Source organism: Dioscorea cayenensis, chromosome 8 (assembly GCF_009730915.1).
Source record: "Dioscorea cayenensis subsp. rotundata cultivar TDr96_F1 chromosome 8, TDr96_F1_v2_PseudoChromosome.rev07_lg8_w22 25.fasta, whole genome shotgun sequence".
NCBI lineage: Eukaryota > Viridiplantae > Streptophyta > Magnoliopsida > Dioscoreales > Dioscoreaceae > Dioscorea > Dioscorea cayenensis.
In genome coordinates, this window is record NC_052478.1 from 671559 (window position 1) to 692444 (window position 20886).

General features: G+C 37.9%; 4 protein-coding genes and 1 long non-coding RNA gene across 5 annotated transcripts; 4 read left to right on the forward strand and 1 right to left on the reverse strand.

Moving 5' to 3' along the window:
- Positions 1 to 2983: 2983 nt before the first annotated feature.
- On the forward strand, positions 2984 to 4377 carry LOC120266776. Its single transcript, XM_039274436.1, has 2 exons — positions 2984 to 3032; positions 3263 to 4377. Exons 1-2 carry the CDS (start codon positions 2984 to 2986, stop codon positions 4375 to 4377), a joined length of 1164 nt encoding a protein of 387 aa, XP_039130370.1.
- Positions 4378 to 6507: 2130 nt separating this feature from the next.
- On the forward strand, positions 6508 to 7209 carry LOC120266777. Its single transcript, XM_039274437.1, has one exon. It carries the CDS (start codon positions 6508 to 6510, stop codon positions 7207 to 7209), a length of 702 nt encoding a protein of 233 aa, XP_039130371.1.
- An 86-nt stretch (positions 7210 to 7295) lies between these two features.
- LOC120267107 lies at positions 7296 to 8396 on the forward strand. Its single transcript, XM_039274809.1, has 2 exons — positions 7296 to 8013; positions 8100 to 8396. The coding sequence occupies exons 1-2, from the start codon at positions 7312 to 7314 to the stop codon at positions 8103 to 8105; spliced, it is 708 nt and encodes a 235-aa protein (XP_039130743.1). The 5' UTR covers positions 7296 to 7311; the 3' UTR covers positions 8106 to 8396.
- Positions 8397 to 13042: 4646 nt separating this feature from the next.
- Positions 13043 to 16852, forward strand: LOC120267105 (sugar transport protein MST3-like). Its single transcript, XM_039274808.1, has 4 exons — positions 13043 to 13262; positions 13332 to 13654; positions 15092 to 15721; positions 16166 to 16852. The coding sequence occupies exons 1-4, from the start codon at positions 13130 to 13132 to the stop codon at positions 16655 to 16657; spliced, it is 1578 nt and encodes a 525-aa protein (XP_039130742.1). The 5' UTR covers positions 13043 to 13129; the 3' UTR covers positions 16658 to 16852.
- A 1521-nt stretch (positions 16853 to 18373) lies between these two features.
- Positions 18374 to 19737, reverse strand: LOC120267941. Its single transcript, XR_005538632.1, has 2 exons — positions 19683 to 19737; positions 18374 to 18657 (listed from the first exon to the last, which is right to left on the reverse strand). It is a non-coding gene; the product is annotated as an uncharacterized LOC120267941 (long non-coding RNA).
- Positions 19738 to 20886: the final 1149 nt, after the last annotated feature.

Here is a 20886-nt window from a genome sequence, read left to right on the forward strand (position 1 = left end):
AGCCTGGTCCAAACCCTGTGGACAGGCACCTGGTTTTGGTTGACAAGGTGGTCCAGATGATCTCTTCCGAGGAGAACCCTGAGGATGATATGGAGGAGCGCGCTTCGGTTGACTCTGAAACCTTTCATGATCCAGACGATGACATGATCTTAGCTCAGTTTCAACCTGATGCAAAAATGAAGGCTTTAGCCCGCAGAGAAACTGAGAAAAATGGCTCCAGAGCCAAAAAAGGGAGGAAAACCTAACCTTTCATCTTTCTTTTTTCTTTCTCTCTCTTGGTTTTCTTATGAAGGTTTTTACTTGGAATTGTAGAGGTGTCTCAAACACTAGAACGGTTGACTATATTAAAGATATTATGAAAAGACTTAAGCCGGATTTCATCTGTTTAGTGGAAACTAAGTCAAACTCTAATCGTATTATGCGTTTTTGTAGCAGATTTAAACACTGCTGGGATTGGGCGGCTATTCCCTCAAATGGCTTCTCCGGAGGCATCATTGTCCTTTGGAAATGTTTCAAGGGTTTAGTTACTCCGATAGCAAGCTCCAGACTTGTGTTTCACCTCATCATCTCTTCTTTAAACGAAACCTGGATCTTGTCAATCATCTACAATTCCCAGGTTTTATCTAAGCACAAAAAGCTTTGGAAATCCCTAATTGGTTTTTCTCACTTGAACTCGCCTTGGCTCCTTACGGGAGACTTCAATACGATTGCTTCAATGAACGAGCATCAAGGGGGGTCTTTCAGTAACTATTCTTCCAAATCTAAAGCTTTCTTCTCCTTTATTCATGATAACAATCTCCATGACCTAGGTTTTGTAGGGCCCTGTTTTACTTGGTGTAACAACCAGGATGGCCTTGTTCGCAGATGGGCTCATCTTGACCTTTTTTTTAGTAAATTCCCTCTGGCTCCTTCGCTATACCTCTTTCACGAACCAGCACTTGGCTTGTCTAAACTCGGACCACGCTCCTATGATCCTCTCGGCTTTTGATTCCCCTTCTTCCTCAAATAAAATTTTTCGTTTTGAAATGCTTGGTTGGATTATGATGGGTGTCATAGTAATGTTATCAGTGCTTGGAATTCTAATACCTCTTCTTCTCCCATGCACTCTTTTGCTTATCTCATCTCTTGTACTAAGAGGAATCTTTGCAGGTGGAAAAATTCATCTCCCAACTTTTTTAATAAAGAAATCCAAAACATTGAAATGGAGATTTCCTCTTTGGACCAGAACAACACCCTCTTGGATGATTCATGGAGGAATACTTGGCTTAGGGCACTCAAAAATCTCCATACGGCTCTGCTCAGACAAAAAACAATTTACTAGGGTCAACAGGCTAGAAACCTGTGGTTAGTTGGTGGTGATACAAACTCTAGTTTTTTTCCAAAAAGCCGTCAAGATTAAAAATCACAAAAACAAAATCAAAAGCATCAAAGATACTTCATGTAACATTTATACTGCTCAGAGTGATATTGAAAATTGTTTTGTTAATTTCTACAAAAATCTTTGGAGTTCCTCTGCAAATCTTGACCTTAATTCCCTGATTCTTGCCTTGCCGGATGATTTCCCCGTGTTGGATGTTGAGGAAGGAGAAGCTTTGATTAAACCTATCTCTAAGCAGGAAGTTTATCAAACTCTCAACTCAATGCCCCGGGGAAAAAGTCCTGGCCCGGACGGTCTTAATGTGGAATTTTATATTTTCTATTGGAATGTTCTTGGGGATCATCTTGTTAAAGCTATATCTCATTTTTTTACTCATGCTAAAATTCCTGTCTCTTGGGGTAAAACTCTTGTCACTTTGATTCCTAAAAACAAAAATCCTATTTCTGTTTTGGATTTCATACCTATTTCTCTTTGCAATGTTTGCTATAAAATTTTAGCTAAGATTTTGGCCAACCGTTTGAGGTCTGTGATTCATAAATTAATTAGTCCCGAGCAAACTGGGTTCATTCTGGGGCGTGGCACTTATGATAACATAATTGCAACCCAGGAAATCGCCCATGGCTTAGAATATGATACCTCTATCCTCCCTAGGATGATGCTTAAAATAGACATTGAAAAAGCCTTTGATACTATTGAATGGGCCGCAATCTTTGCCACCCTCCACAGAATGTCCTTTCCAACTCGATGGATCTCTTGGATTAATGCTACCCTTTCCTCAGCCTCCTTCTCTTTCAATATCAATGGTCATACTTCCACCTGGATTAATAGTAATAGCGGAGTGAGACAAGGGAACCCCCTGTCCCCTCTTCTTTTTCTACTTACTTCCCAGACCCTTTCTGCAATTCTCAATAAAGCCATGAACTTAAACTTGGTCCCTGGATTCTCCTGTAACCTAAGTAGAAATTTCAATCACCTGATGTTTGCCGATGACCTCATCTTTATCACGAGGGCCTCTAGGAAAGCAGCCAAGAATTGTCTCCTCTGCCTCAATATCTATCACAATTTAACGGGCCAGAAACCAAATCCTTCCAAATCTGCTATCTACCTACCCTCTTGGTGCAACAAGAAAATTGCTCGTTTAATCTCTAAAATTCTTGGCTTTAAGAAAGGACACTTTCCTTTCTCTTACCTTGGTGTTCCTATATCCCCGAAAAATCTTTTGGTTAGACAACTTGATTTTTTTACCAAAAAGAGTCCATCAGGACATTAATCATTGGAATCACTCAAACCTCTCCTTAGCTGGTCGTTCGGTTTTGCTTAATAGTACTATCTTTGCAATTCCAAATTATTTTCTATCAGTCATGAATCTTCCTCTTTCTATTCTTGACTCTATTTCTAGAATTGGTAGGATTTTTCTTTGGAGTAATGGCGGCAATAATCCCGGTTTCCATTCTGTTGGCTGGTCCCTTACTACCCAAAAAAAAACTGAGGGAGGACTCGGTATTAGAAATCTCAGACTGGTCCAACACTTGCTTATGGCCAAACACATCTTTGCTATTATGAATTCGGAAAACAAAATTTGGATTGATATTTTTAAAAGCAAATATGGAAACTGGCACCCTTGGCAGCATAACAGATCTTCTCAATCCTCTTGGTTCTTCAAATCCATTTGCAATTCTGCAAACTTTCTCAAAACAAATTTTTCTATCTCTTTTGTTAATCTTGACGGCTTAGATTGGATAAGGGATCCATGGTTTTTGGACTTGCCCATATCCCATAAGCCAACATATTTGAATATGATCCTTGATTTGGATAATGTTCATTTCAAAGATTTTTTGAGGAATAATTCTCTATGCAATGATTATCTGATTATGATGTTTTTAGATTCTGTGAACCTGGACCGTTGCAAAACCCTGAAACTAGAAGCCCACGGCCCATCTCGATGGGTTTGGGCCTCCACAAATCACATGGCTACCATTTCCTCCTCAGTATATGATCATATTATCTCTTCTGAAGATTCTGGGGCTCTTTGGAGTGGATGGAAACAAATTTGGAAACTCTTTGTCATTCCATGTGTGAAAACATTCATTTGGAAAATGGCCCATGGCAAGCTTACCACGGGCGCTTATCTTTACACCCTGAACATTGGACCTTATGTAAAATGCTATTTCTGTGATTTGGAAGAGGATTCCATTGATCACTCTATTTGGCGGTGCTCCAAAGTTAAACATATTTGGGATTCTATCCTTGCTATGATGAACATCAATTCTCCTGATTTCCAATTTCTGAGCTCGGGTAGCTGGTTAACTCTCAAGACCCACAACAGAATGGAAAATTTCAAAACCAAAGCCCTTATTGCTTCTACAGCTTGGCTTATTTGGAAGGAAAGATGCAACTGCATTTTTCAAAACCTCACTCCAAAACTTGGAAACATTCTTACCAGAGCAAATGCCTATTGTGAGGATTTCTTCTCTGCATCCGGCAAAAACCATAGGGAGCTTCTTCGACTTAATTCTACTTCAAATTCAATTTTCATATACACAGATGCCTCTTGGAGAAACATTTCTCAATGTGCTGGTCTTGGTTTTATTATCATTACTAACCCGGGGAAAATCTTATTGGCAGGTGCTCTGGGTGCTCATCATGACTCTCCAATCAATGCAGAACTTGATGCTATTTGTCATGCTTTATCCATCTGCAGAGAGAGAAGCTGGTTTCCAAATCGAATTTTCACTGATTCCCCGGGTGCTGCGAAGTTGGCTCAAAATCCTCACCCTTGCATTGCTTGGCAGTCCACTGGGATGATTATCAAGCTGCGAAACATCCTCCATGATTTCCAAAATATTTGCGTATCAACCATTCCTAGAGATGAAAACTTGCTTGCTAATGAGTTGGTTGTTTTTGGGAGAATCAATCCACATTTATCTCTCTTCTTCAGGGGCATGGATCGCCCAAATTGGTTGGAAGAAATATGCTCTTGTCTCAATCTTAGTTTTTGAATCCTGTTTTAGTTCTCTTTTTCTTTTTTTCTAGCTTTCAGCTCTTTTGTTCCAAAAATAATAATAATAATAATAATAAGGGTAAATTACAAGATTAGTCACTAAACTATCCACCAGTTCCTATTTTGGTCACTAAACAAAAAAAAAATTCTATTTTGGTCACTAACCTTTTAAATTGCTTCCAATTTGGTCACTGACGCCAATGCCGTTAACGGCGAGCTGACGTGGCTTAGCCATGTCAGCGAACTTAACCACGTCAGCACTGCTCTTTAAAAACGTGTCTTCTTTCTTTTTCCCCTTTCCCTTTCCCTTTTCTTTCTTCTTCCTTGCCCTCAGTCCTGTAATGGGAATTCCCGTGAGATCAACATGTGGTAGATTTGAGTTGCAGTTTCCAGTAATGGCCGAAAGCTATCAGATATTGATCATTGTCTCTTCTTTTATTGTGCAGAGAAAATGATGATTCATCAATGGGGAATCGATGGGCTTGTGATAATCCATCTGAATGAGACCTGCAGTATGAAAACAACACCATCTATTTCTAAAAACAACAGAAACCAATGAATGCTTAATCCTTGTTTATTGTGCTTCACAAATTCAATGAACAACTTGCACCTCCCTGAGAACACACACACAAGTACTTAAAAATTAATTTTTGGCCAAACAAAAACAAGAAAAAAAAACACAATACATGTAGAATGTCATTATGTAGAATAAGCAACACAGAATGTCATTATATTTTAGTAATACACAGAATTCCAAGATGATACAGAATAACCAACACATAATTCTACAGATGATACAGAATAACCAACACGGATATGCATATAAACTGGTAATTTTGCAGATGATACAAAATAAGCAACATAGTCATCTGGTAATAACATAATGACATTCAGAATTCTACAGATAATCTAGTAATTCTGCATATGATACAAAAAATAATTGTTTTGCATGGTAAACTTACATCAGGCATCCATCTGCAGGAGAAGAAGAAAGAAACGGGCAAGGAGAAGAAGAAAGAAAAGGGAAAGGGGAAGAAGAAAGAAGACACGTTTTTAAATAGCAGTGCTGATGTGGTTAAGTTCGCTGACATGGCTAAGCCACGTCAGCTCGCCGTTAACGGCGTTGGCGTCAGTGACCAAATTGGTAACAATTTAAAAAGTTAGTGACCAAAATAGAATTTTTTTTTTTTGTTTAGTGACCAAAATAGGAATTGGTGGATAGTTTAGTTACTAATTTTGTAATTTACCCTAATAATAATAATAGAAGTGTATAGTTATATATTTTCCCACTTCTACATGGGTTGCCCATCTAATGCTTTACTGTTCTGTATTACTGTAAGAGTTAAATGTAATCTGGAATGAACTCAATCCTGAAAGTGCTGATCTTTTGAATTTTAGTAAGACTGAATTTATAAACTGATATTCGTGACATGTCTTAGTTGCTTACTATTCAAGTGGGTTCCTCTAAGACCTGAATCCTTGCTATATATAGCTGCAAACTTTTATAATCTTAATGAGTCATCCATTTTCCAGTGCTTGGTGGAATAGTCTGAGAAAATATCATGTGTTCAATGGTGCCTTTAATTTCTGGTTCTGTAGGGTAGTCTGATGATACTGACACTGCACCGATTTTTATTTTTAGAGGCACATTGATAGAGGTGTTTTTAAAAACCGGCTCCATGAGTGAAATTAAGAAAAAAAAAATATCCCAGTTTTAGAGCCGGTTTAAGATAACCGCATGAAAAAGTTGGATTTTATTCAGGATGTTCTCTGGCCTTCTTTGTTTGCTCGAGCGGTGACCCTGGGGAGACATCGCCCTAATCGTAGCCATTCTTCATTTGCTCAAGTAGAAACCCAAAGGAGAGGAGATATATATCAGGATCGTAAGTGCCACCACTCCCCCTCGCCGAAACCCTAAACCTAATCCCCGATCCAGCTCCTCCTCCGGCTGTAGTGGTTGGTTCTCCCCGATCTCTTCGACCAAACCTCTTCTCTCACCCTTAACTATTGAGACGATGAAGATGATGATGATGATGAGACTGAAACCCTAGTTCCTCCTCCTTCACTGGCTCATCACACACTTGATTCTTGATTTCTTCTCTCCAGACTTCCATGCAATAACAGAGATATGAATGAAGACAGAGCAGAGAAGGCGCATGGTGTCCTGGTGGCCGGAGAGGCAAATAATCTCCGGCAAGCATCTGAGCTAATGAAGTCCATTATCTCTTCCTCTTATTCCACCAAACTCTTCTCTCACAAATGGCAGTTGCTTCGAGACAAGCTCCAGCAGCTCAACTCTGCTCTAGAAACTGCAGACAAATGTGGAAACTCTGGCGAGAATTCAGTGCTTGTTCAACTCCTACAGTCCTTGGTTTCAACTGCAACTGAGATACATGAACTCGTTGACAAGTGTAGCAATGGGTTGTATAGTGGTGGGAAGCTCCAAATGAACCGTGATCTTGATGTTGCTGCCTCTGAGCTTGAGCTTCACGCCAACAGTCTCAATGAAATCTATGCTTCTGGAGCTCTGAAACCTGCTGGAGCTCTTGTTGTCTCGCGTCCCGGCGCTGGTGCCAGGCGTGAGGATGTGAAGTTCTACTTAGAGGACCTGCTCACAAGGCTAAAGGTAGGAGATGCGGAGATGAAGACTCTAGCCTTGGCCAGCATTAACGAGATGCTTCATGAAGATGAGAAGCATGCAAGGATACTGGTCATGGAGATTGCTGACTCTGTTGACGTTCTTGTACGCGTTCTTGAATCCAAACAAGTTAGCATTCAAGAGCAAGCAGCAGAGGCCATCGCAGTGATCGCCGGGCAAGGTTCTTCTTAGAGGGGAATTCTTCTCAATGCTGGCATTCTCTCTCCACTGATTGAGACTGCAGATTCTGCAAGTGAAGCAGTGAAAGAAAGAGTGACTAGAGCTCTGAAGAAGATGACCGAGCATGCTGACAACTGTTGGTCAGTTTCAGCTCATGGTGGTGTTACAGTTATGCTCAAGATCTTGGCTGAAGTTGGTGCGAGTGTTCAGTTGATAAGTTCAGCTTGTGGTGTTCTGAGGAACCTCAGTAAGGTCCATGAGATCAAGAGATTCATGATGGAGCATGGACTTGTTTCTCTTCTCATTAACTTCTTGAGATCAAAAGAAGAAGGCTCTCAGATAGAAGCCATTGAGTTTCTGCATCATTTGGCCGTTCAGGATGGTGCCATGAAGGATAATGTGATTAAGGGAGGTGTAGTTGAGTCACTACTCAAGATTCTCAATCCCAATTCTCTTCAATCTTCCAAAGCTAGAGAGGTTGCACTTAGAGCAATCCAAGGATTATGCTTCTCGTCAGTGAATTCCATCACTGGCTTAATTCATTGTGGATTCCTTGATCGAGTTCTCTTCTTTCTAAAGGATGGTGAGATTTCTGTACAAGAATCAGCACCGAAGGCCACCTTTCATCTATGTGGGACTTCCCAAGTTGTTGTTAAGAAGGCCATGGGTGATGCTGGCTTCATGGAAGAACTTGTGAAGTGGCTTGAGACCAAATCACCTGAAGCCCAAGAAATGGCTGCAGAGATACTCTGTAGCTTGCTTTCCATACAAAGGAATCAGAGAAAATTCATTAGAGAAGATCACAACATCAGAAAGGTAATCAAATTACTTCATCAGGTGGAGGAGAAACCTGCGGTTCTAAAGAAGCATTTGCTATCCATTTTATTTTTATTGTCCTGTAGCTATAATGGGCAGAGAAAGATTATCTCGGCCGGGTATGTGGAGCATTTAGAGAAGTTTGCAGAGAACGGTGTGGTTGATGCCAAGAAGATTCTTAAGAAGCTGTCAGGTAACAGGTTTCAGAGTATTTTCAGTGGATTTTGGAAGTACACATCATTATAGTCTCTGTTACAGTCACATGCACGAGAGTTCAGAAGAACATTGTAAGCAATAGAGCAGGGAGATATTCCAACATTCTTCATGTTGGTGGTACTTAAATCTTTAACAGATTTGTAATGAAATGGAGAAAATTCTTGGAATTATGTATGCCATGTTCAATCAGTAATTGTGCTAATATACCATCCCTGCTGGGAGCACTAACAGCAATGTCAGTGGGGTGTTTGAAATTTATTTTTCATTTACTATTGAATCCAATCCAATGCGCATGAACAAGATTGTATTCTTACGGCTTTTTTCTCTTCTTTAAGCTCACACAAAAAACATGAATGAATTGTTTGTCTGTTCTAAAGTTCTTTATTTAAACGAGCACGGGTTGCTTAGACAGGGAGACGCAACTCTTCACACTTGCAAAGAAGCGCATCCCTGTCTAAGAAACCTGTGCTCGTATTATTATTTTTATATTAATAAAATCAGCTCATCAAGCTCTTTCCCTAAAAAAAAACGCATCTTACGCGGAAAAGAACGTTTTTCTTGTGACTGAATATCTTTGTCTTAAGTGATAGTATTGCTCGGTAAATGAGATTGTTGGTTGGTATCAAGTTTCAACACGGTATTCTTTACATAAGAATTTGATAATGCATTGTCAAAGTTCACTGTTGAAGTGGATGAAAAAGAATATACATGGATTAGTTGAGAAGATAAGGAAGGCTAGCAATAGAATACGATGCTTGTGTCCCAGAATGAAAGCAAGAACCATTAGATAAGTAGTCATAAGGACAAGTAACACAGGAATGATGGAGAAATATAGTACTATTGTATTAACAGGTGAGAAGCCAGACAAAACAACCACAGAATGATCCAAAACTGAGCCAATAAAAACCTTGCAGCAATGTATGGATGCAGGACCCTATGCATAAGAAGGTAACAAAGACTTGGAGAGAATACATTATATATATGTATTTAGTATGGAGTTTGGTTTTTGCATACCATACGTGTATGCCTACTAGAAATCCAAAAGAGCAACTCTCTGATCAAGGTCCAAGAACTAGTGTTGAAAACAAATTAGAGGTCAAAAAAGGACGGACTGGCGAAGTGCTTGACCACACTGAATATATTACCCTTTTGGATGTCGCGTCCATCAATGCATGACGTGAGTGTGACAGAGATATTAGTATATTCTACTCTTGAAGGATAACATTTTACTGATAGATACTTGTCATGCTCTCACTTTCTCTCTCTATGATATAAACTTGGGAAAATTATTTTTTAGTTCATGAAAGTTTCAAAACATTCCAGACAAACCCTCTGACATTTGAATTTGCCAGACAGTCCCTCCTTTTTTTGATAGCTTATTTTTTAATTCTGACCGTGTACTTTTCAATTAATGCAGCTTACTCTATTAGTTTATTCTATTTTACAACATGTACTTCCCGCTTAAAATTATTAGTTTCCGCTTAAAATTTGGTGTTTTTGCTTAACTACATAAATTTTCACTTAACATATAACACATTTGCGTTTAAAATTTGACTTTTCCGCTTAAAATTATGGTATTTTCGCTTAAAAACTGAAAGTCAGCCCAGTTAATATCTGTTAACTTTATGTCAACGTCAATCACCTTTATGTCAGAAAGGTCTGAAAAATAATCTGTCAGAAAAAGGAAGGATCTTTTGGGAATACTCAAAGTCATGGGGTTTTTTTGTGAATACCTGAACTTTGGAGGGATTTTTTGTTCATTTCCAGTATAAATTTAGATCTTTATTTTTGGCATTTTGGCTTTGCATCTGTGATCTCTCTTTTTGCTCCATTTATTGTTAATTTTGACAGTGAGAATAAATGGCTGGTTTAATACCTTATTAGCTGACAGCTCACTGTGTTGGTGAGCTGGTTTTAGGTTAGAAAAAATATATCTACAATCCTTTAGATAAATATATATATATATATATATATATATATATATACCTGCAGTTCTGGAGTGTTGATCGCAATCTCCAAATATCTAGTAACTTAGTAAGATTATTTATTCATAGCCAGTCTCATGAATTCTGCAGCGCAAAATTCATGGATTGACAAATTACCTTTTTTTTTTTTTTTAAGGTAAATGTGGATAAACCACCGATTTATTGAAAAAAATTAAAAGGACAACAGAGACAAAAAAAGAAACAAGATGAGAGCCCCTCACCAGAAGTGAGAAAAGGTAAATATTACAAAACAGAGGAGCAGCAAAGAACAATACTGAAAATAAACACTGGACCGACGAAAGGCGTCGTCTGAAGCTATAGGTCCGTCCAGGTTAGAAAAGAAGGAGGATTACTCCTGTGCAAAGTCAGGCGCCGAGTTGCCGACCTAGTGGGAAACTCTTTCGTTAAGGAAGTTGAGTGAGTGCTTGGCTACAAACTGCCTTGTTGACATCACTAACATTGTTCAAGCATGATTTGCTCAGGGATAGAAATTTTCTTTTCAACAAATATTTCATCTTATACTTCTTGTTCCCTTCTAGACTAAGTCCATTCCCACCATGTAAATACTACCTCTTTTAAACGGGCATGCTACCAATCATTTCTAGAGAAGTCTCCATATAGTAAAAAAAAATAGGCCTATTTATACAATCCAGCCTAAAATTCTTTAATACCCAGACATCCATTGAAAAATGGGATCTCCAACTTTAAGCAAAAATCTTGAGCATTCTTTCCGTATATGGTTGTCGATCGAACATATTATCGTCTTTTTCCTCCAAATCACCATTGTAAACAATCTGTTTACGAATAGGGATAGGCATTTTACAATTTCTTCAAAAGGGCTCCTTAAGACATCACAATCTTCTATTACTCTAGACATTGCTCCAATCGTTGCAATGCTATGTCCACTTCCAAAAGTTCTTTAGCCTCCTGATCACCGTTGCGAAGAATATCACCGTCAACACCTGCTTTGATACTATCAAACATACTAACACTCAATTTGTAAAAAAAAGAACATAAATTTTCAATAGATTGGTTTCCTTTTTACAAACCCTAAATAGAAGTTTAGACCAAAGACAAAATAATAAATAAAATAAAAATAATCACAAAATATTAGATAAATAAATACAACTAAAATAACTAGCTACGGATGCTTGTATTTCAATCGTTGGAGTGAAATCGAATTACCCAAGATCATCTCTCCATTTCAACAGTGCACACATACAATATTTTGCAACATTACTATAAACAGAGTGCACAGTGGATGCACAATGCTATAAATAGTTGTGTAGTAAAAAAGTGTGATACACTAATTTGATATGAACTATTCTATCATGATCTAATAGTAATTCAATCGATCACAATCGTCTGTAGAATTCAATTTTTTGGAACTTTGTATTTCAGCTGTTGGATTAAAATCAAATGGCTCCAACTCATCTCTCTCCATCTCAACAGGACACATGTACAATATGTGCTAACAAACCTAGCACTCTCTCACCTCATTCTCCACTCAGTATATTGCTTTGATTATTGTTACTGGCCATGTTAGACTCTTTCTCCACAACAATTTGTAATGAATAAAAGCTAGAATTGCAGTAAAACACACAATCACTATTCAATCAGATTTCACAGAAAAACTCAGTCCACTGAATAGCTGAGAATTTTCCAGATCTGTTACTATTCAGGCCATTCAAACCTCAAAAGTCTTAGCAGAAATTACAGTATCTAGTGACATTCATCAAGTAACAGCAATTGAAGTTCATCACATTCAGGAATTAAAATGCAGAATCTAACAAGGTTTAAGTAATGAGAACAATCTCACCCAAACCCACTGCTAGTTGAGTGAAGTTGACTGAAGAACAAGAAATTCCAGAAATCCCAAGATCCACTGAAGACCTTGCCTCCATGCTCCCAATACCATGAGAGAAACCAGGGCCTCAATTCCCAATTTCCAGCATGCCCTTTCCTTTCTCCTCCCCAGCTCTTATATTTTGTTTTACTGCTGGTATAGTGTACTCGCGTAACCGCGAGCTTATCCTCCTCTCTCGACTTCCTCGTCGACACGAGGTACCCTCATTGTTTTCTTTCCATTCCTTCATTGCTTCTTTTGCCTTTTCCACAACTGATCCGTCCACGTGTTGATTTGCCATTGTTGTTCCTCTCCACTGAGTCATTTCTCCTTTGGGCTCATGCTCACCACATGCCCCCTGATTAATTGACCTTTTGTTAACCAATTGAACTGGTAATGTAACACAATTCCTCTGTCTCTCTTTCTCTTTTTTTTTTCCCTATCTGGACGTCGCAATTACATTTGCCCAAAATAATTAAAAATAAAAATTTTAACAATTTAAATTTAAAATCTTAAAATGTTTTTGCATACTACTAACTAAACTTGGCAAGGGTTCATCCTTCCAAACAAAGCCATTCCAAATTAAACGTTCCCATTTATGGTTATAAAATGGAATTTATGGGGTAATTAAATGCACTCATTTAAATGCTGAATTTATTCAGAAATAAATAAGAAAAAAAAAATTCAACCTTCCTTTTTTTCCCGCAAGTTATCTGTTCAGGATAATGTTTATATTTTCCTGTATTTTTTTATCCCCATAATTAATTATAAGGCATTAAAAAAATGTGACCGTATTAGCAAAGAATGAAGATAAATCCATTCAATTTATAACAGAAGATATCTTCTTTTTCATGTTTCTACATTTCAGTAAATTGGAATATAATTTAGGAATAGTCATTTTTACCCCTTCACAAGATAATAATTTCACCATTTCAAAATCTCTTCTATTTATACCCCCCATTTCTCTCCTTTGTCCTGTCCCAGTTCCGACCGTCTTATCTCTCTCTCTCTCTCTCTCTCTCTCTCTCTCTCTCTCTCTCTCTTTGTGCTGAGCTCTTGATCTCCATCAATGGCGGGCGGTGCGATCGTCAACACGTCCGGAGGAAAGGACTACCCTGGAAAGATGACAGCTTTTGTCCTCATGACATGTCTTGTTGCAGCAACCGGAGGCCTCATCTTTGGCTATGATATCGGCATATCTGGTATGAAAACTCCATCAGAGATGTTTCATTTATCTTAAAGTTTAGATTTTTGATGTGGTTTCTGTGCAGGTGGTGTGACATCTATGGACTCATTTCTGTTAAAGTTCTTCCCAAGCGTTTATAAGAAGGAGAAGGCGGACAAGAGCACAAACCAGTACTGTAAGTTTGATTCACAGTTGCTGACGATGTTCACTTCGTCGTTGTACCTTGCGGCGCTGGTTGCTTCCTTCTTTGCCAGCGTTGTTACGAGGGTCCTTGGGAGAAAATGGTCCATGTTTGGTGGGGGCATCACGTTCTTGATCGGCGCGGCGATCAATGGTGGCGCTGTGAATGTCTTCATGCTCATCCTCGGCCGCATCCTCCTTGGCATAGGCGTTGGTTTCGCCAATCAGGTATAACAAAAGGTTTTGCTGTCACCGAATTTTAAGATCTGATTTTTTTTATTATTATTAACAAAAAGAAGGGCTTTTGTGCCTGCTTGACTTTTCCTCTTCAGTATACTGTATGATGCTCTTTTTTGAATGTGTATTATTTGGAGTTTGAAAAAGCACAAGATACTAAACTTTTTAGTCGATGATTTGTTTATAATTTGTGATAATGGTTTTTGTTATTATGGGATGAATCTTTATTTTCATGTGGCCCCCTTCTTATCTGCTAAAGTGCTAATTTTATTGGAAGATAACCATTTAAGAATAGTTTATCAATGAAATGAAATTTTCTCATTTTATTATTTTTATTCTTGTATTGAAACAAAAGAAGATCTCGTTTTGGGTTAATGTTTTATCTAAAGAGTTTTGGGAATTGGTCCCAATCAAGTCACAGTGGAGTGTTGATTTTATCTGCTTCTTCATGGAGTATTACTATTCTAAAGCACGCGGATGAAATTTTTATGTTACCGAGGAGACATTTAAAGTGTGTTAATGAATTATGTATCCCCAATTTAATGTGAATGGATAGGTTTTAATTTATGATGAGAGAGGACCATAACCCAGCTGTTTTCAGCATCAAACTCCATATTATTTCCCTCCTGTTTGTTGTTCCATCTTTGTCATAAATCATGTGTTTTACTATTCTTAGTCCACCAACCGTTCACTTTTGGTTTAGAAATTACGTAACATAGTGACATCAACTTTTATCAGTTCTTCCATTTATTTAGTAATTATATTTCTAAAATAAGTTATCTTCCTGCAGAGCTGAAGGATAAAACAACATCACCATTCTTGGATTATATGTTTGCTGTTCATTATACATAGGTTCTTGCTATTTCCTACAAACACCATTTCCTGCTGTAATTCTGACATTTTTGGGCCACAACATCCAAAGGGAATAGACAGATGTATTTTTTTTATTATTATTTATTTAGATGTAGAGACATAACTTTTATGAACATGGAATACAGGTCAACCTGTGATAATGAACCCGGTAGGTTCCATGTTTTAATTGTCTTCCACATGGACAAATGCCTTACTTTCCTACCCTTCAAAAGTAGTTTGTTTATTCCCCATGTAGGACAATTAATTGAATAGGACCTTTCTCTCTCATTCATTAGCATTAGAAAAATGAAACCTCTTTGTCCCTTGTGGTCCCACTTCTGGAATCTCCAAATTGATTTAATTGTCGTGTTGATATTGAGCAATGCGCATGACTGATCATTATTTGTTGATGATCATTATGCTGGATGATTTTTCATTTACAAAATCTACTCACTGGTTTACTGCACTGCCATTGTTAGAATGTTGTATTGATCCTGTAGAAATCAGAGATATTCTTAGCATCAATGAGAAAATGAGATATTTGATAGCCCTTGTTACTGTTATGGTTGGTTACAGTCTGTGCCAGTCTACCTTTCGGAGATGGCTCCTGCCAGGCTTCGTGGTATGTTAAACATTGGTTTTCAACTCATGATCACCATTGGCATTCTTGCCGCCAACCTTATCAACTATGGTGTTGCCAAAATCAAGGGAGGTTGGGGATGGCGTGTTAGCCTTGCACTTGCTGCTGTCCCCGCGGGCATCATCACCCTTGGTTCCCTCTTCCTTCCGGACACTCCTAACTCTCTTATTGACCGTGGCCACGAAGAGAAGGCTAAGTCCATGCTCCGCAAAATTCGTGGCACTGATGACATTAAGTTGGAGTACAATGACCTTTTAGTGGCGAGTCAGGAGTCCAAAACTGTTGAGCATCCTTGGAGGAATATAACCATGAGGAAGTATAGACCCCAACTCACCATGGCCATCCTCATCCCGTTCTTCCAGCAACTTACTGGCATCAATGTTATCATGTTTTACGCCCCGGTGCTCTTCAAGACTATTGGATTTGGTTCTGACGCATCTCTTATGTCTGCCGTCATCAGTGGCCTTGTCAATGTTTTTGCCACCTTACTTTCCATCTTCACTGTTGACAAACTCGGTCGGAGGAAGCTCTTGTTGTTTGGAGGTGCACAGATGCTCATTTGTCAGGTATCATTTCCAACCCGTTACTGCTAATGTTTTCTATTCCTTGTGAATTTCTTAAGATGGTGGTGGCATGCTCTGTTTTGTTATTAGTCTTATCTTAATCATGCAATAAGGAAGACTGATACCTCAAAACATATATGTTTTGTTCTTTTCTAGTTATTGAGAAAGTTGTTGTGTTGTGAAGAAGATCAAAACATTAAGTAAGGTTTTTTTAGCTGTTCCTCAATTCAATGAAGAACTACTTTTGTCTAGACCAGAGGTTTCACATCTAACAATTAATTTCGTTTCCCCGTCTACAAAGAATGTAGTGTGCTTGTTTTATATATGGAATCAGTTCATTTGAGTTCAAATCATTGCATCCAATTATAGTATCCCAGATATAAAGAATCGTTAGCAGTGAACTTTTTGCTATGCATGCTCCATATAACAAGCATGATTATGTTGTAGATCATTGTTGGAACACTGATCGCAATCAAATTCGGTACAAGCGGAGAGGCTCATCTATCTAAGCTTTATGCTGGAGCAGTGGTGCTGTTCATCTGCCTTTATGTGTCTGGTTTCGCGTGGTCTTGGGGTCCCCTTGGTTGGTTGGTCCCCAGTGAAATATTTCCTTTGGAGATTCGATCAGCTGGCCAAAGTATCAATGTCGCTGTCAACATGTTTTTCACCTTTGTCATCGCTCAGGTCTTCCTTGCCATGCTCTGTCAAATGAAGTTTGGACTCTTTTACTTTTTTGGTTGTTGGGTGGTCCTCATGACAATCTTCGTTGCTTTGTTCCTCCCTGAAACCAAGAATGTGCCAATTGAAGAAATGGTCATTGTGTGGAAGAGCCATTGGTTCTGGGGTAGCTTCATTAGAGACGATGAAGTTCATGTCGGCAACATTGAGATGGGCAATGGCAAGCCCACTACCGTTGGAACTATCAGACAAGCAAACTAACTGTTGTTGGCTGTCCTCTGATCATGGGGCTCAGCTTGTAACAATGTTTTTTTTTCTTTCCCTTTTTTAACATAATATAGTAGCCAGCAGCTTGCCTTTTTCTTCTATAAAAACATAATTTAGTGGCATTGCTTGCATCATTCCCCGTGAACTTTTCTCAGGCTAAAGGCTTGTCCTTTATATGGACAATTTATAGTGCTTGCTGATTTGAATAGTTATTTTGTTATTATGGTCATGAATTTGATGAGATTTCCGACAGTTCTTTAGCTCTTTTTCTCATTGGCAATCATAGCTCCGTTAGTTATACACGCACATTCTCTGTTGTGATTTTATTTTTTAAAATTTTTAATTGGACCAATTTTGTTGTTGTTTTTTTTTTCTTGTGTTGTCTCTTGGGTTGTTTGTTTGTTGATAGAAGCACATTATTCCTAGTGATGACTTACTATCTAGCTTTGTTGTCTTTTTCTCAATTATTTGGTTCCGTTTGCTTTTGCTCTTTAGATTTGTACCTTTTTTCTTTCTTTTTAATAAAATTGTGGTTTATTCACTTAAAAAAAAATAGATACAACAATAAATGAGGGATCAGACTATTATGGTTCCGAGCCATAGCAACAATCTATTATGGAAGCATCTCAGTGGATCAAGCGCTTATTCAATTTCATAAGCGTAAGAGAAGCAAACTTTGTAGGCAATTCAAAGCTCAATCTAATCCAGGAGTAGTTTCCTGCTCCCTTCTTAGCTCAGGTAGGCCTTTGCTACTAGTCGTTAGTATTCACCATTTCAGCTTTCCTATTATTTTTTGTTGTTCCTGTCCAGATTTTTTTTCTTCTTTTTTTCCTACTCATTTATAGGAGAGATTGTTGTTCTTTCTTTTTTTATTCTGTGTTTTTTTTTTCTTTTCTTGTTCTATACCTTTTTTCTATTCTCTTTTTTAATAAAATTATGGTTTATCTAATTTTATATAAAAAAAAATAAAAGAGGGATACAAAAACGACCAAAAGCCCACAAAAAATGAGGAGAAAAACACAATGGAACAAAAAAATATATTAAGTTAACTCAAACTTCAAACACCTCTGATGCTTAGCTCTTCAAAATTATAGATGTGATCCTGACTTGCACTAGCGGTAGAAACGTAAGGATTGACAAAATTAACGTTTTTTTTTTTTTTATATTGATAAGATCGTTTTTTCAAGTATCATTTTATATATATATAGAGAGAGAGAGAGAGAGAGTTTTACAAGAATCTAAATAAGAAGCATGCAATTAATTTTGATAATAATTAAATAAAAAGATTATATATATATATATATATATATGTGTGAAAAAAGATGACTATTATATCATAATCTTATGTTTCAACAAATTGCCATAATAAAAATTATGGCAATTTTTATTATGGCAATTTGAGGTGACACAGGCCGGTTGTATGGGGTAGCTTTTGTGGGTGATATGGGTTTTGAAGGAGACTCGTTGTTCCTCTTTTTTTTTCTTTTACTCCACAAATAGTGGACTGGTTTTTGTACCTTATTTTTCTTTGTCACACCCCGACCCGCGGGCCCACGGGACGCGACAATCACCGCAGCAATCCCGAGGAGAGATACCCCGCCACTCAACCCTCAAGATGCCGCAAGGCTGATCAATACACCTGGAATTCAACAATATATCTATATTGCAGATACCGAGTAGAAATGAACAATGTTACACAACGATAGTATCAACAACTATAACAACAAAAGTAGGATACAGAAAATACAGAGGTTCACAAAATACACAGGGAAACAACCCTAACAACAGTAGGAAATGGTAATACACAGAAGTTTAAGAGTATTTAAATACTAAACCATGCAACAAGTTTTCTACACACTAGTGGATCCATAGGTCTTATAACATGTTCCATGACAACAACAACATACATGAACTGAAGGAAATACAACAGATGATAGAACAGTAGTAAATGCCCAGTACGCTGCCACACAGTCACACCTACTACCTACAACAGACTGGGAGGAAGAAAGAGGGATGAGTAACTCAAGTTACTCAGTGAGGGGAGGTTAGCACAACTTTAGCAGAAAAATACACCAACAATAAAAATAATAACAAATCATCAAAATACATGCTTTACCAAAATAATACTAGTTTAGAAACTTTAACATGCATAATAGAAGTCTTTAAAAGGAGTAAAACAACATAATAATACCAAGAAAACCCTTTTTACCCCAACTAGGGTTTACAACACAAAAATCATAAAACATGGTTTTGAAACAAACATAATACCCAACACTCACCCAACATAACATGGTCTAGAAAACTCTCTAAACCTTCGTCGTGACCATGGCTAGGTTCAGAGCCGCCAAGGTACTCATGCCCTTGACGTTGACCCATCAGTTCACCAGTTGGTGACTCCGGCTACCCGATAAATATCCAGTCAGGGCTCTACACTCCCACCTGAACTGGCCCTCGTAGTAATCACCCGGTCAACACGCCATCTCAACAGGCTGGCCGTGGAGACCGCCTACTGCACTAGGATATCACCAGAACAAATCACCACAATAAACATAACTCCACTCGGAGTACAATATCCATCCATAATCATAAATCAATAATACCTCGGTCATTTGCACGGAAACAAGATAAACACATAAGCAAAGCCCAAATTTTTAATACAAAATAATTTGCAAGTCCCAACACAAGAAGCAACAAGGAAATCCTATCTTTTCAACAATTCCAAATTTGTTTCAAGCCTAGGATTTCACCAAATCAAAGATTTCCATAACAAATCTCAAGTTTCATACAAAATAAAGATTTCACAAACTCATGGATACATATATCAATCACAATTTCCACGATAACAAAACAAAAGCCAAAAGAGACATCCAAGATTTTCTCAATAAGAGCTATCATTCACCAAAATACCAAACAAGTATAAATCAATAAAACTTACTTGAAATATGATATGCATATATATATATATATATATAGCTATTGGCATTCTTCTAATAAAGCTATGCTAAATAATTCCACTCACCGGATCGGCAATTTGTCTTCCTCGCAAGCTACTCCTCGGCTAAGTCTTTGCCTCGAGCCAAGACTTCTTCTCCTTGCCAAAGCATAACAAAACACAACAAAATTTAACAAAAACAAAACAAACAAGAAAAACCCTAAGTTTTCTAACAAACAACCCTAATTCGATCCTAGGATTAGCTCAAAACTAGGTTTAAAGGTTATCAATGAATTCCTAGGGGTTTCAGCTTCAATGTAATCCAAAGAAATCAAAGAAACAACTAAATATTGCCGGTGCTACAGTAACCTCGGAATTGCTACAGTAGAACCAGCCCTTAAACTAAGATTTTCTCCAAATTTACAACACCAATTCAAGAAATTTCATCACAAGCATTCTCACACAAGATCAATCAAGTCAACGGCTTCAATTTAAACCTATAAACATGCAAATCCATGGAGAAATTCTAGGTTTAAAAACTAAAACAAGGAAAATACAAGAATAAATACGGTATAAAACCATAAATACAAGCTTACCAAGTTCAAGGGTGAGGGAGGAAAAGAAAGGATGCTTGGTTCGCCGGAAAACCTCGCCGGAAACAAAATAAGAAATGGGAAGGGTTCGGCCAAAGCAAGGAAAGAAGAAGAAGAAGAAGAAGAAAGGTTTTAAGAGAACTCGGGCCGCTACAGTATCCGACTGCTACAGTAACAGACCTCTACCAAACTAGGCTTCTACAAGAACAGGTCGCTACAGAACCGGACTGCTACAGGATCAGGCTGCTACAGTATTGGGCTGAAAATCTATATAAATGAGCTATAGCAATCTACAGTAAACCCCGGTTATAACATTCTTATTCATTTTTTATTTTAATACATATGGTTTATTCATATTTTTTTTTAAAAAAATTACTATAATAAAAATATTTCATTGGTAAAAGGACTAGAGTCGCACCCACAAATCAGGGAGGACTAAAGAGATCCAAAATGAGGACTGATCATATGATTTTATCTTGGTTCTTTGCAGCTCCTGAGGGTTTGAGAGTGCAGTTGGATGATTCTATTTCCTTGATCAAACGCAGCTTATAGTTCTCTGGATCTCGTCCTGAAGGGGTGGAGGAGGAGTCCGCGACCGAAGTGGCTCAGATAATTAGTCGGGAGTAGTTGTTGTGTGATTGGGTTAGGAGAAGACCCGTTGTTCCTCCTTTTGTTTGTTTTTTGTTTCCACATCTAGT